The sequence below is a fragment of the Hippopotamus amphibius genome, chromosome 2, assembly GCF_030028045.1.
Source record: "Hippopotamus amphibius kiboko isolate mHipAmp2 chromosome 2, mHipAmp2.hap2, whole genome shotgun sequence".
Taxonomy (NCBI): domain Eukaryota; kingdom Metazoa; phylum Chordata; class Mammalia; order Artiodactyla; family Hippopotamidae; genus Hippopotamus; species Hippopotamus amphibius.
In genome coordinates, this window is record NC_080187.1 from 164,519,784 (window position 1) to 164,535,233 (window position 15,450).

Consider the following 15,450-nt stretch of genomic DNA (forward strand, 5'->3'; position numbering starts at 1 on the left):
GGCAAAGTCTGGAGCCATTTTTTATTTTCATGACTGGAGTAGGGGGAGTGTTACTGGCATCAACTTGGGTAGAGGCCAGGGATACCGCTAAACATCCTGCAATGCACAACATAGCTCCCTACACAAAGAATTAACTGGTCCCACGTGCCAACAGTGCCAAGGTTGAAAAACCCTGGTATATAGAATGTGTTGCACTCAGAGCTGGAAGAGGCCTACCAGGTGCTGTACTTCCTTATTTGTAGTAGGGGATGCAAGATACTGCAAATTTCTCTTACTTTGGAGGGAATATACTGGTATGTGCTTGACCACTGGACCCCTGAAAATTCTACTGAAGTGACAACTCCCTGATCTTTAAAGGGCTTATTTCCCTCTTCTGGAGTACACTGTCTCATCAAAGACTCCATCCACATAATCAAGTGTGTGTGACATCAATGTAATGGATCATGGGTTGCCCACTTTCATTTCTTCACAATGTATTATAATGGCTGTTAAGAGAATTGACAGAGTTCTGAGGTAAAACTGTAAATCAATATTGTTGTCTGCTCCACATGAAAGCAAACTGTTTCTGATTGTTTCCTAATTTGAATATATTCTTATATTTGCCAAATCAATGGCTACATGACACGCATTATTAACATACTCTACCAATGATATCATGCCAACATTACATCTGTTATTAGGGCCATCCTTTGGCTGAATTTATGATAGTCAACAGTCACTCTCCAGGATCCATTTGGTTTCTTCAGAGGCCAGACTAGTGAATTTCTAACAAAGCGGTGGTGATGATGCTATGGGTCTCTAGGTATCAAACACCCTGTGTCTAACATTCTTTGAAATGCAAGGTTCTCCTCTTTTCCCAGTGTGCAATCACCTGAGTATATGGCCTCAGTCATTTTGGGAAAAGATGGGAAATCTTATTATACTTGCTGAGTTGTTGTAGGATCTTTCCTTCTGGAGATCTGTTCATCTTTTTAGTCAGTTGTTTCTGGGTGTGAATACAGGTCAGGAAACTAAGCAAGGGATTTTAACTTCTTTTGAAGTGGCTGCCTTTGGTCTCTTGTTTCTCCATTACTTGGTTAAAATAATTTTTTTTTTAGATGTGAAACAGCATCCTCACTGAATGTCCATCTCTTTTGCCCCTAGAGATTTGTTCTATTACCCATCTCCACAATCCCTGGTGAAGCCTCTGAGACTACCCCTCCAAACTTGCAGGTCATTATTGTAATTATGGCCTTGTGGCTTCTTGCAGTTTAGTGTGCCACCTGCTTTGGGATGCCATCATTCCTGTTGCTATTGATTAGCTCACTTCTGTGATCACCTTTCCTACCATCTTCCCCAGCCTGTAGATGAGAGGAGCCACCACTACACTCCTTAGTGATACTTGATGCCCCTCTCACAAGAACATTCCTGATGGTCTTGATGAATGCAGACACAGGATCTTGGTGAATACAGAAATGTCTAGATCCTAATATCTGTCCAACCCCACCCATTTCTTGGTCATTGGCTATAGGTGCCCAGAGATAGTATATCTTGAGTTCAAATGCTGCAGTGGATTCTGAAAGTGCTACAGCTGGGGATTGTCAGCTGACGGCAATCCTAGAAGAATTCTTGAAAGATTTGAGCAGTGCACTTCTGTGGCTACCATATGGACATGGTTTTGAACTGAGAAAGAGGCACTAGGGCAACACAAGTTGATGAGATGGGGATCACGACGACTTGCTTGTGCAACTTAATTGGGTCCTCCAGCTCTCCTAAGGCCCAATCACAGATGTACTACTTCCATCCTATGATAGATTGCTGCTGGGTCCATCTGACCTTATGATGACTGGATGGAAAAACCTACCTCATCTTAAATAGTTCTGGCCACATGGTCACTTGATAGTCCATAATCATGCCTTCTGTCTTTTCCATGGCCCATAAGCATGCCAAGAGCTTTCTGAAAGGTATGCAATTCTCTGCTGCAGATGGCATGGATTGCTTCAAAACCCTAGGGATCTCTGTTGTAATTCTCCTGTTGGGGAATACCATAAATGCCACATGTTGTCTTTTCCCATCACATACCTAAAAATATAAGTAACTCTGCGTATTTGTCTTTTCAAAGATGTGAGTTGCAATCAATATTTACACACTGCTATATATAAAAGACAAGATTGAGTCAAAAATTACCCGCACGCTGGCTGTAGAATTTATAGAAGTTTTAATAAAACTGGAGTGTGGATAATTTTTGACTCACCCTTGTAGATAAGAAACAAGGACCTACTGTATAGCATAGGGAACTATACTCAGTATTTTGTAATAAACTATAAAAGAATCTGAAAAAGAATATATATATTTAATATATATTATATGTAACTGACTGCTGTACAACTGAAAGCAACCCAACATTGTAAATCAACTCTACTTCAATTAAATAAAATTAAAAAAAAATTTCACACTGGGAAAAGATTAAAAAACGAAAAAAGATATGGGTTGTGGCTTTACTCTGTATGTCTTCTACTTCCTTAGTTTTTACTTTTTCCCTGCTGATAATTTAGGTTTCCTAATATATACATTGAAAGCTATAAATCCTGTTTATAATACATGCATTCAAAGCCATGAATCTCCCTCTAAGCATGGCCCTAGCAATCTCCCACAATTAGTATCTCACAAGATTTGATGTTATTTTCATTATCTTTCAGTTCAAAATATTTCTATTTTTCATTTCAATTTCTTTTTCACCCATGAACTTTTTAGAAGTATATGCTTAATTTTCAAACATTTGGGAATTTTTTTTATCTTGTCATTAATGATTTTTACCTTAATTCTAATGTAACTGGAAAATAAACTGTGTGGTTTTGATCCTTTGAAATTTATTGAGATTTCCTTTGTGGTTCAGTACATATTCAATTGTGTAACAGTTTCATGTAAACATCTACAGTTACTAGGTGCAGTGTCTAATATAGGTTTATTATGTCATGTTTGCTTACAGTGTTCAAATCTTCAATACCTTTATGGATATTTTATTATTTGCTTGTTCAATTAGTTATACAAGAGAGGTGCTATCTACCTGGATTGTAAACTTTTCTCTCTCTCCTCGTATTTCTAACTTTTTTGCTTTATTTTAATGCTATGTTATTAGGTGCTTACAAATTCAGAATTACTATCTCTTCTTGCTGAATAAACCATCATTATTAAATGTTCTCTCTCTAGCAATGCTATTTGACTTATATTTACTGTCTGATAATAGTGTGGCAATACCAGTATTTGCATATTTTTATAAAATGCCTTTTTATCTTTTGACACAGTCACATATTTTTATTCCATAAATGTAAATCAGTCATTGATTTTTTTAAAAGTTGAACCAACTCTATTTCTCCCTCTTAATATCTTGCTAAATACAAATACTTAAGATTTTTGCATTTATATTCATGAGGTTGCCTCATAATTATGTCCTTGTTTAATTTAATTATCAAGATTATGTTGGCCTCATAAAATCAAAGTATTTCCTCCTTGTTAGTTCTACTCAAGTCTTTATATAAGATTTGTTATTTCCCCCTTATTTGGTGAAATAAGCCTATGTGTGTCATGAAATTTGAAGTTTCAAATTCATTTTAATAGATATCAGTTGTTTGTTTTCTAATATTTCTATCCTTATGACTTTTGGTGGGGCCCTTGTAAATGCTTGTGATTTTGTCATTTTTTAAATCCAGTCTGATTCTCATATCATTTACTTATAACTTTTTTAAATTCACTGTATTTATTAATAATTTGGATCTAAATGTACCACAGTACATTTGTGTTCTATTTGCCTCTTTATTTTCTCCCTTTTCTGATTAAACATTTTTATTATTCCATTTTTCCCCTTGTATTGACTTTGATTTTATACTTTTTACTATTTTAACATTAGATTTACCCAGGTATTTTTTATCGCTTTTCATTCTTTTCACTCTTTCCTGCATATCTATGTTCCATTGGAGAGAGTTTTCTTTTGCCTGAAAAACTCTTCTGTATCTTTTAAGAGCAGTTTCTACCTTGTCTGAAAATTTATTTTATTTCACCTTTATTCTTAAAGGCTTTTTAGTATTGAGTTTTAGATAAGTATAATTTCACTGATGTTTGGCTTTAATATTTTGATTAAGAAAGCAGATTTTAGTCTAAGCAGTACTCTTTTGAAGGTGATCCTTCTTCTCTGGTTGCTTTTATAATTTTTTGTCCAGTTTTCAGCAGCTTTATTATGATATGCTTAGGTATGGATTTCTTTTTTTTTGCTTGGGATTAATTCACAAACGTTGCATCAGTCGCTTGCTGTCAGATAGTTGTGTAAAGATCTCAGCCATTATCCATTCATACATTTCTTTTCTCTCTCTCCTCTTTCTGTTAAATTTATCACAAAACTCTTCTATTTTCATTCTTTCAGTTCGTTTTATTCTGACCAGTCTTTCATGAATGCTATCATCAGCTGTGTCTAATCTGCTATAAGCTCATCCTTTCAGTTCTTAAATTCAATTAATACATTTTTGGGTTCTCTAACTTCCATTTGGTAATTTTCTAGTTATCTGCTGAAATCTTCATCTTGACTTTTATCTCCTTGGGCTCAGTTAGCATGTCTTAAATTTCAGGTTTCTGTTACTTTTAATTCATGTAGTCTTATCTCCACACATGCCTTGTTATTTTGTAATGGACACCAAATTTGCAATACTGTTGTGAAAAGCTTTGAGGTCTTGAACTCCAATTTCTGCCCACCTATGCCTACAGGAGACCATCAGCAGTATTGCTCAGCTGTTCAGCTGCCTCCTACAGAATTCTCAAACAAACAAACAAACCCAAAAAACAAAAAACCCAAAAATCCAGAGGGGAAGTGATTCCAAACACAGGTTTACTTATCTAGGCATCTTTTCTTTCCTGAATCCTGGCTTCAACTGTTCACTACCTTGTTAGATTTTATTTTTTTGAAATAATTTTGTCTCTTTTTTTAAGTGTCCTAAGTTGACTAGATGGTCCAAATTACTTTACCTGGCATTATTATAAATGGAAATCTCTTCTTGTTGCTGGAGCCATTTATATTCTAACTATACAGGAACCTTTTTGTAAGAAAAAAGGTGGTGTGAGAAGGGTGAAGATATGGGGAACTGTGTTTAAAAAAAACAAAGCAAAAGAACACCAAAAACTTTTATAACTAAAATTTTTTCCCCTATAAATTCTATTTGACTGTTATGTTCACATAAAATGCCTGATTTTTTTTTTTTGGAGGGATGGCAAAATAGCCCTTATATGCAAAATCTATCCTGCAGTAAAGTCATTTCAATGACAATTAACATTGTTTGAATCAAAAGTAATGTCAAGCTGCTTTATACATTTTCAGTACTATCAGAAGTTAAAACAAGAAATGAATTCTTCATTCCCAGATTTGTAATGGATGTACTTTCCAAATTCACATAATTCCAGCAGGATTTTTCAGACGATGAAATTGCAAGGGAAATTTCTGCATCTAAAAATATATTTAACTGTGCAATTGTGGAATTTCAAAACTTCAACTGGAAATTATTTGTGATGCAATGACTAATTTTTGTCAGAAATTTTGCAGACATTTCTTTTTTCTTAAATATCTATATAATATTGTTGATTTTGGCCTCTTGGCCTACAAAGCTTAAAATATTTACCATCTGGCCCCTTATAAGTTTGTTGGTCTACACTCTAATACTTCAAGCTGATAGGTTTTCCCTCATTATTAACTATAACAAGTGAAATGAGATACCCTTTCCTCAATGCATTCTTCATTGTTCTCCTCAGAGTTCCTCTCACAAATATATAGTTTCTAGGCTATATAAAATCTGTAATGCGCAATTTCATCTGATTTTGCAAGACTCTCACTTTGAAGAAACAGATTTTCTTACATTTATGAATTCTGATATACACTAGGAACTGATTTCAAGGCCTTTCCCACAGTCACTGCATTAACAGTGACTCAAGCATGATTATTCTAGTCATATTCAAAAAACCTGTTTGGGAAAGGCTTCTTACACACACACAGTTCTTTTCCCTTGTGAATCCAGCAGCCACTGGATTCCACTGCTTCTGTGATATTCCCTAGAGGAGTTAGCACAGTCAGCACACTCATAAGATTCCTGTCTAGTATAGGTTCTCTGACATGTATTTATGACAGATTTCTTTATGAAGGTTCTCTCTTACTTGGTACAAATATAATGTCATTATAGGGAGTCTTCTGACATTTACTGAGATTTAACCTAGCACTTAGTGCTTTCTCACTCTGTACACATATATGGTTTCACTCTGAATTTTCTGTTACACTTGTAGTTGTGATTTGGAAGTGAAGGAAATGCACGATCACTGCATTCACAAAGTACATCCCCACTATGAACTTCGATGTGCAATTGTACTAGTATCTATTGATGTGTAAATTACCCCCAAAGTCAAAAGCTTAAACCAATACTTACTACATTTCTGAGGTACAGAAATCTGCAAGGGATTCAGCTCTGCCTGTTAGAAATTTCCGCTTAGCTTTTTCAGCCTTATTAAGCTACAACATTTAATTAATATCTTGACACAAAGACTGGCTATTTTTTCAAACCTCCAATTTTGTAACTCCAGCCCTACAGCCCTATGCAATCACTAAAAGCATAGCTGGTTTCTTTTTTCCTTAACATGGCCCTCTGCCTGGGCCAAACCCAGATCCCTAAACTGTGCCCTGATACTGCAAAGGAAATCAGGGAGATTTAAAAAAAAGAAAAAAAAGTTTTTGATCTTCCACTAACCTCTGAACAGGTCTCCCCTCTGTGAGACTGAAGTCTATTTTAGAGCCAATCATTCCCATATCACATTGATACCTTTAAAATTATGATCTTCAAAAGTTATCTTGCTTTTTATAAATTGTTAGATGGTATGTTGACCTTCTGTGACCTACTACATCTCATTGAAAATAGAACCTCTACATCGTTTGTAAGGCAAATGTTAACGTGGTATAAAAATGAAAATGGTGACTTTGGAGAATTCAGGATGTATAAAGTTAGAATACTAAAAAACATTCTACAATGCAAATTATTCTCCTTTTCCTCCAATTCCTTGCCCTGTTCTCTTTATTATCAGTTTTCCCCTTTCTCTATTTCTCTGATAGAACCCTTTTATTCACAAAAAGGGGAAGAAGGAATTGTAAATATTTGAATGTCCTATGAAATAACATTAAAATTTCCTTACTAACATGCCCAGATCTCTGCCATTAAAAAGCTTAGCTTTGACTAGATTATTACAATGTATGATTATAAAATTGCTCAGTAACTATCAAGCCTACATGATATAAAGTTATGATTTTAAATTTGAATGTCAAGGTTTTTTTCTATGTAATTAACCCTTACCATATGAAATTTTTCTTCTGGAAACTCCATTTTGTCCTCCCTAGATGGAATACAAAAGACATAATTGGGAAAAATTTTTTTACTCTTGCACCTCAGAGATTTGTATAGTTGGATAGCTTCTGGATAGCTTGATTCATAAAAGGCTCCCACAAGTGATTCTGATAAATGGAAACTACTGCTATAAACAGAAAAACACTCAAAAGCAAGCACATTCCTAAAACTTGAGAATGGTTATTTTTACCTGAAAGAACTTGTTTGAGCTTAAGTATGAATCTATTGGGATTTGCCATTATAAGCCTCATATAGGACTTAAATATACTAAAAACAACCAAAAAGATTTCACAAGTAGAGACCTACAGTTTGAAGAGATCATCCGTTAAATGATGGTCACATATTTCTAGATCTATTATGGACATGATTTTATTCTATGGTTAGCACTTTAAAGATATTAATCACTTCATTAACCTATATAACAACTTACTGAAATACTATATGATCATGATTAACATATAGCGTGTGGTGATACAATTAACTGCCCTCAAAAATATTACTTTAAGTTATCCTTAAGAATAGAAATAAAGCCGTGAAAGCAATTCAGTTCTGATGTATAAAATTATATCACCATTTCTACCTTCTAGATGTAATGTTTTAATAATTTATTGTGATCTGTCAAAAAAACTATTTCACATAGCTCTCCTGAATTACTTATTACTTACAACTAAAAAAAAAGATGATTCCCTTTGGGAAAAAAGGTGGTATGAATAGAGGGCAAAAGTCCTCATCCTTCATAAAATTTTACTTTGACCTACATTAATTTGAGTTACTCTATCATATATTATTCCACATGAATAAAACTTGGAAGATCCTTATTTTACTAACCATCTAAGGCAAAGGATCAATTAACTAAGCTCCGTGGGCCAAATCCAGTCTGCTACCTCTTTTTCATAAACACAGTTTTATTACAATGCAGTCACATTATTTCTATAAATATGTTCTAGTTATTTTTGCACAACAGCAGAGCTGAGTAGTGCCAGAGAGTGTACAACCTACAAAGTCTAAGACATCTGTCTGTCCTTTCACCAAAAAAGTCTGCTCACCCTGAAAATAATTATTTAGGTGGATTTTAAAGTAACTTAGAACAGTCATTTTGTAATAAAGAATTGGATAAAAAAAACTTTTGGTTCATATTTTTTTAAAAAGTACATTGCTGGTAATGGTTTCTCTGTATAAATCAAAACTGTACTTCTGGGCGCCAACAAAGATGAAAAACCTGAAAACAAAATTTCCAAGAACTGTGAATGAAAAGGTAACTAAGACTATGTTCTCTCAGCTAAAGTTTTACAAAACCGTTTCATCTACACATATGAAATAACTCAAGTCCTGTACAAATAATTAATAATAGTATGGATAGTATACACTGCTTCTAATTTTATCATTTTAAGGTATTAAATATAAGCTTGCTTCACTGAACACCTACAAAGACATTTATTTGGGTAAAATGAAATACCGAGAATCTAGAGATAAGGGAAACTAAGAGCTCCAAATTTGAAACTGATAAGATAGTTTAAAAACTGGTAAGGACCTAAAACATACTAGTTAGGACAGACCATTTAGTTCAAGGTTATAAGAAAATGATCTGGTGAGTACAGATACATAATTAAAACATACATAAAAAGTACAGAATTAGTGAAGCAATTACTACACATGTCAATTGTTAATCCAACATCACTTACACTGGAATAAGATTTAACACAAAATAGAAATTTGAAAAAATAGGTTTTAACACTAAGGGAATCTTAACTAAGTATCAGACAAAGTATTAGAACAAGAGAGCCATTATTAAATAGTTCATAATAATTTTTATGAATAAATTCTGAGGCAACTAAAATAAAGCTGAATAGAAAAACTATTCTGTGGGAATAAACAAGTATTAGGTTGCTTCTAACTACAAATTCCTTGACAATTACTTACAGCAGAAGTGCGCACATTGCAGGTCTTGGTACTCATCTAACGATGAGTGAAAATAACTGGAACTGCCAGTACTGCATTAGTTTCAAGGTTTATAATTTTATACATTAAACTTAGTTATAACTGAAATCCTACCTTTGACTACCATTGATTAGCTTTTCAAAATCATTCCTACTGCCTGCAAAATTTCTATAAAAGACTAATATTGAACACTTTAAGATTTAAATGATGTGAGAACTGTGGATCCTTCCCACCCAGTTCCCCCACCTCCCTGCCCCAGCCTAACACCACAGAGATCAAACCAATATTGTAAGGGGAAAAAAATGGAACCATGCTCATAGGATGATGATGAGGATCAACTGAATAGTGAATATTTCCAAAGCTCAAAAGTTAGTAGATTTTAACTGCCTTAAAAAGAGCATGGTACTTGGATGACATCTAATGACTGGATTTTGGATATGAGATGTCATTAATGCTTATATACAGTCTTCTCAACTACATGCAGATCCTACCATAAGAAATTAATTTTGAAGAGTAGTTCCTTCCCTTATTAAATCTTAGAAAATTTTATTTTCAGACATTTGATAAATTGAAAAGGCTGCTATGAACTTTAAGAGTTCAGACACAATAAAAAATTTTAAGTGTTCATAAAGTTTTGAAACAAATCAGAAATAGTTCAGCCTAAGAATTAAGGTTCTTAATTAAAAGAATTAAACTCAAGATAAACACATACAATTCAGGTCAAATCAACTTCACCACCATAGAATCAGACAACAAATACCCATAAAGTTTGACTTAATATTCATAAACCATGAAGAAAACAAAAATATTATGTTCCTCAACATTAGCACCTCTGTTATAAACTAGAATAGGATTCAAAATATTTCCAATAGCTCAAAATATGTCTAGCCACAGCTCGAAATTCAGATCCACGTAACATCTGAGTCTTACAAATCTGTGCAATCTTGTTTTCCTAAACATTTTAAAATTAAATTTTCATCTGTATGTACACATTCAGAATAAATTCTGGCTCTCCTCTCATGGTACAGTAAAAGCTCAGTACTACACTTCCCTAATAAAACTTTCATCATATTGACATAATTTAAAAAACATTTTCCTATTTTTTGAAAAAAAATTGATTTTTACCAATGAAATGGTAAAATTAGAGGCAACTATAACTTAAAATTACACAGCTTCTTAATGTTTTATTCATAGCATTCTTTATACAGAAGAAGCTTCACTGATATTTAATTTACTGCAGCATCCTGTTGGTGAAGCACAAAATTACATTAATTATAAACAAAGAAACAAAGCACTGTTGACTTTTTAAAATTATATATATATATTTATATCCAGTTGACAAATAGCATCACAATTATTACTGTATAAAAAACTAAAAATCACCATGGGAGCTAAGGCCTAAGATCTTATTTCAGTTGTTCCCTTCTGTTTCTATGTAAGAGATATCAGAAATTATATTCCAGTACCTCAAAAAAAAAAAAGGTCTACATTATTTACATACAGTATGGAAAATAAAAGCTGCTTTTTGGCTAAGTTAGATTGCTGTTACCTACATTATTTACATTGTAAATGTTAGGGGAAAAAAGCGCTACTAACAAATACCATTTCAAATGAAAATATACTGTGCCTGGAATTTTGCTCTAAAATTAACTGCATATCCTAATAAGTTTCTGTTGAATAGAATTTGACTTCCCATAAATCTACTGAAAATTTGAGAGTTCTACTATGCTTCTTTATATTGCTAATCTAGATACTGTTAAGTACAATACTGTAATTAACTACAAGCACTGAAGCTTAAATGAAACGATGGCAACATGTGTGTAGATGGAATTTTATTTAAAACTGTAAAATATAATGCCTTAATGTTTACCGATAATTATGAGACTACCTAATATTCTTTTCATTCTTTAAGAAGTTTCATATGCTAGGTCCCTAAACAATGAAACCTCTCAGTAACTTACCAGAAAAAAGTTTACTCATATTATCTTGATTTTAGAATTATTTTTCTAATATTTAAAAACATATCTAAACCCTTGGCAAAAACAAACACAATCAATTCAGTGTAACAGACTGAGCTTTAAACCATATTTTAATTTTCAATTAACTGTAACCTATCTGTTAAGTGAACCAAAAGTAGAATTTTAAATGACCCACTATGAAGCTTTTCAAATCAATTATAGAATGCATAGAAAAGCGGAGATAAATTTTTGGGAAGGTGTAAGGTAGTAAATGTGGAAAATGGTAAATGCTAGTTTTAATAACAAAAGTTGTACTAAATGTACATGAAAGTTAAATTAACACAGTATAAAAGAGAATAGCTTAAATAAACTGGGATTCACATATTACAATAGCAAAGTTATGACCAAATGAACTGAAGACATGAACAGTTCTGAAAATTCTCTTTTCAGCCTACTTCCAAAAGAAATAGTCAGGCTTTTTTCCTGTACATAGTTTTGAGCTTTGTCTATACCATATATAGTAGAAAAATAAATTCTTTAGCAACCTAGAAACAGTTTATAAAACTCTTAAAGTTTAATTTTCTTTGCCAGACATGCCAATGTTAAACTGACAGCTATAAATTAAAGCTATATAGACAATAGGTATAAGTAATATAGAACAAGTTAAGAATACTACATTTACCGGATTTTTCTTTTTAAAAATTACTGTACTTTCTTAATTCCTGTGTGCTTTGCAATAGGAATAATAGGGACTTTGTTTTCTTAGAAAAGATAATAACATGTAAGAGTATAACACAAATAAGATAATTTATAATATACATGTACTTCAACAGCAGCCTGGTTCATGTCAACATCTTGATTCTGAAGTTAAAATCAGAAGTACAATACCTAGGACATAGCAGTTGGGAAAGGCAATATTTATTTTAGGAAAAAATGGAGCAAATCAAACTCTTACGAGCCTCAAATCTCAAAATTATCTATTTACTACAGTACACATATGACAACCTTAAAATTGCAGTATGAAGATTACAACACGGACCAAAGAATTTTTTCGTTACTACACAAAACATAACCTAGCAACAAAAAAACCATTTTTTCCCTTTCTGGGAAAAAAGTAGCCTGGTTTGATGATGGACAAATTTTGAATAAAGCCTAACAAAATTTACCTATGCCACTTATTTGAAAATTTTATCCATAATTTAGTGTTCTGGTTGTAACTTCACTAACGAAATGTTTAACCTCCAAAGCAGCAGTCATTTACAGCAAATCTGGTACCAACATCAAAGGAAAAAAACTGGTTTAAAAAATGGTGCAAAAGCCACTTTGGATTTTAGTACAACATATCACAGAAAAAAATATGAATACAAGTTTGCAACTTTATATATACATACTCCAAAGAGGCTGTCAGTACCCAAAGTATTTTTATTGCTATATCAGCAATGGATTTTTGGATATGTTTTTAAGGGCCACATAAAAATAGACTCAAGGGAAGATTAAATTGAAGTCCTAGATTAAAATGTTTGGTTTAAAGAATTTTCTACAACAAATTTCATGTTTATGTATGAAAAGTTATATAACCTTATATGAAAATGTCATGAAGTATTTTCTACACTATACTAAATGTATTTCCCAAGAGGGAAAAAATTAAAATATCTAAAATATATTAGATTAAGATTACAAGACCATAATAGATCTTTTGAACATGCACCTGTTTACAGAATTAACAGTATACAAGATGTTTGTTTCATTATGGACTATAAAGAAATGAGTTGGTGACAACTATCCTTTGCACAACATTATCAACTCACTTTAGCCACAAGCATGTCCTTGGTATGTGTGTACAAGAAATATAATCATTTGCCCTCATCATATCATCCACAGGTTTACTTAGAAGATGAAGGTGCAGAAATATGTTAAGTGTATTTTTCTTTCTTTCAAACAACATCCCAAGCATGGCGTAAGTAGCCTGAAATTATAAAATACTTAACTGGGCTTTTAGTTATCTATACAGACTGATAAAAGTAAATTAAATTGCTCAAATTAGCACATCAAATAACAAAACCAGCCATAAAGCAGGCTGGAAAGCATTAAATGTTTCATATATGTGAGTTTTTAAATCATTTAATTTCTATAGAAAAATTTTATTCACAATATAATGTGACAAAAAATGCCACAGGAATGATATACTGATTGCAATAAGGTTGCATGCAACAGCAGCTTTGTATTTTATAGCTATTTTTGTTTATAAAAATTAAACCTCTCCAGTCATGCTTATCACATGGTCTTAGATTTGTAATGTACATGAATAAGGAATACCATATAGTTCAAAGAGAAAATGTTTCATCATTTTGAATGTGAATTATGTGTAAGAAACATAAAGTATACTACTGAAACCTGAAACATGCATGTCTAGATTTGCTTTTGTCCAATTTCAGGCTGTCTGCAATCGCTTCCTACCTATATAATACCAAGAGGATCCGTCTGTAGCTGTGGTTGTATCAGCTGAGGTTGCAATGGTGGTGGTAACTGAAGTGGTACCATTGGTTCCACCAACTGTCCTGGGTTTGAAGGTGGTGGAGGAGCCACAGTGTTCGCAGTTTCCACAATTTCTCCATTGTAAAAGAAAAACTGACACTGTTGAATGAATGTTTCAACAACAGATTGATGGATCTTGGTGGTAGACAGAAACTCTCGATTTTCAAAATCAGGTCTCATCAAAGTTGGCCAAAAACAGATGGATAAGTTGTCTGCTGTCATTAGGTTGACTTTATTATGCTGACTGACCCTGAATTATGATAGGAAAAAAACAATTAGAAACCAGTCAAAACTCATTACAATGAAAGAATCCAAGAGTTGGAAATTATTTCAGATGATTTAATTTTACCTTTTTAAAAAATCTAAACTTCAAATTTAAAACATTTTCCTGCTTGTGCATTCCATGTTCGACTATATTTTAATAACAAAAGAGAGCAGTAAAATCCATTCCTTATGAGAATCAAAGATGGTTTTCACTTCGGAAAAATGATCATATCCTCCAACTGGGAGACTTCAACTTTCAGAAAAATCAAGTTTCTAGTATTCCAAAAAACAATCTGTTTAATTATTAACTACCCTGTACATCATCACAAATTTAATTTCAATGACAACAGTTCACAGAAGCACATTCTATCTTAAAATTTTTATGATCTGACAATAAATAACTTCAAATGACTATACGTTACCTAATTTGCATCCAGTCTTTTAAATATGTGAACAAGCACTACTACCACTGTCTGTAATAAGCAAGAAATATAAGAAGCAAGTCTTAAATTTTAACTCAAAATTATTAACTTGGGAGGAAATTTTATCCTACTGTCTCATTTCACATATAAACAGCCCAATATGCAAGGTAGCAGGAAAATTTTATAGTTAAATTTGTGTATCAAAAAATTTTAAATCTAAACCAAAGGACCCACACCCCCAAAACCCAGGAGTTGCTCATCTGAAGTAAAATAAGTGCCCTAAAATCATGTGTTCTGTGGTAAAAGTTATTACTATTTGTTAAGAGACTAAATTAGAATATTTAGAATAAAGTCAACCTTTTGTTAAAATACAGCGTATAGATGGGCCCAGTCAGGTGTGTCTAGGTGTGGTAGTCAAGTATAGATTCTGAAATTACCTATAGATTTGAAAGACATGAATATGGACATCAAGTCTAATTGCTGAGTCAAAAAGTGCAAAGGAGGGACTTCCTAGGTGGCGCCTTGGTTAAGAATCCACCTGCCAATGCAGGGGACACGGGTTCAATCCCTGCCCCAGGAAGATCCCACATGCTGTGGGGCAACTAAGACTGTGCGCCACAACTACTGAGCCTGTGCTCTGGAGCCCGTGAGCCACAACTATTGAGCCCTTGTGCCACAACTACTGAAGCCCATGTGCCTAGAGCCTGTGCTCTGCGACAAGAGAAGCCACAGCAATGAGGAGCTGGTGTACCACAATGAAGAATAGCCCCCACTCGCCGCAACTAGAGAAAGCCCATGTGCAGCAACGAAGACCCAACACAGCCAATAAATAAATAATAAAAATTAAAAAAAGAAGGTATACCTTCTTAAAAAAAAAAATACAAAGGAAAGGTAGCAAATCAGTTAGATGAGGGTGGTCAGGGAAGGCATCCC

The 15,450-nt window shown here is 33.2% G+C and overlaps 1 protein-coding gene across 5 annotated transcripts in view; it reads right to left on the reverse strand.

Annotated features, from left to right (window-relative positions):
- Positions 1–11,157: 11,157 nt before the first annotated feature.
- ARHGAP5 (Rho GTPase activating protein 5) overlaps positions 11,158–15,450 on the reverse strand; it is a 76,569-nt gene continuing 72,276 nt past the window's right edge. For 4 of the 5 annotated variants that reach the window (XM_057720940.1, XM_057720942.1, XM_057720939.1 and 1 more), the window contains exon 7: positions 11,158–14,081. In XM_057720940.1, coding sequence (XP_057576923.1) covers positions 13,754–14,081 — 328 coding nt within the window. In that variant the 3' untranslated portion in view covers positions 11,158–13,753. The remainder of the gene's footprint in view (positions 14,082–15,450) is intronic. The other variant, XM_057720943.1, reaches the window with a different exon arrangement.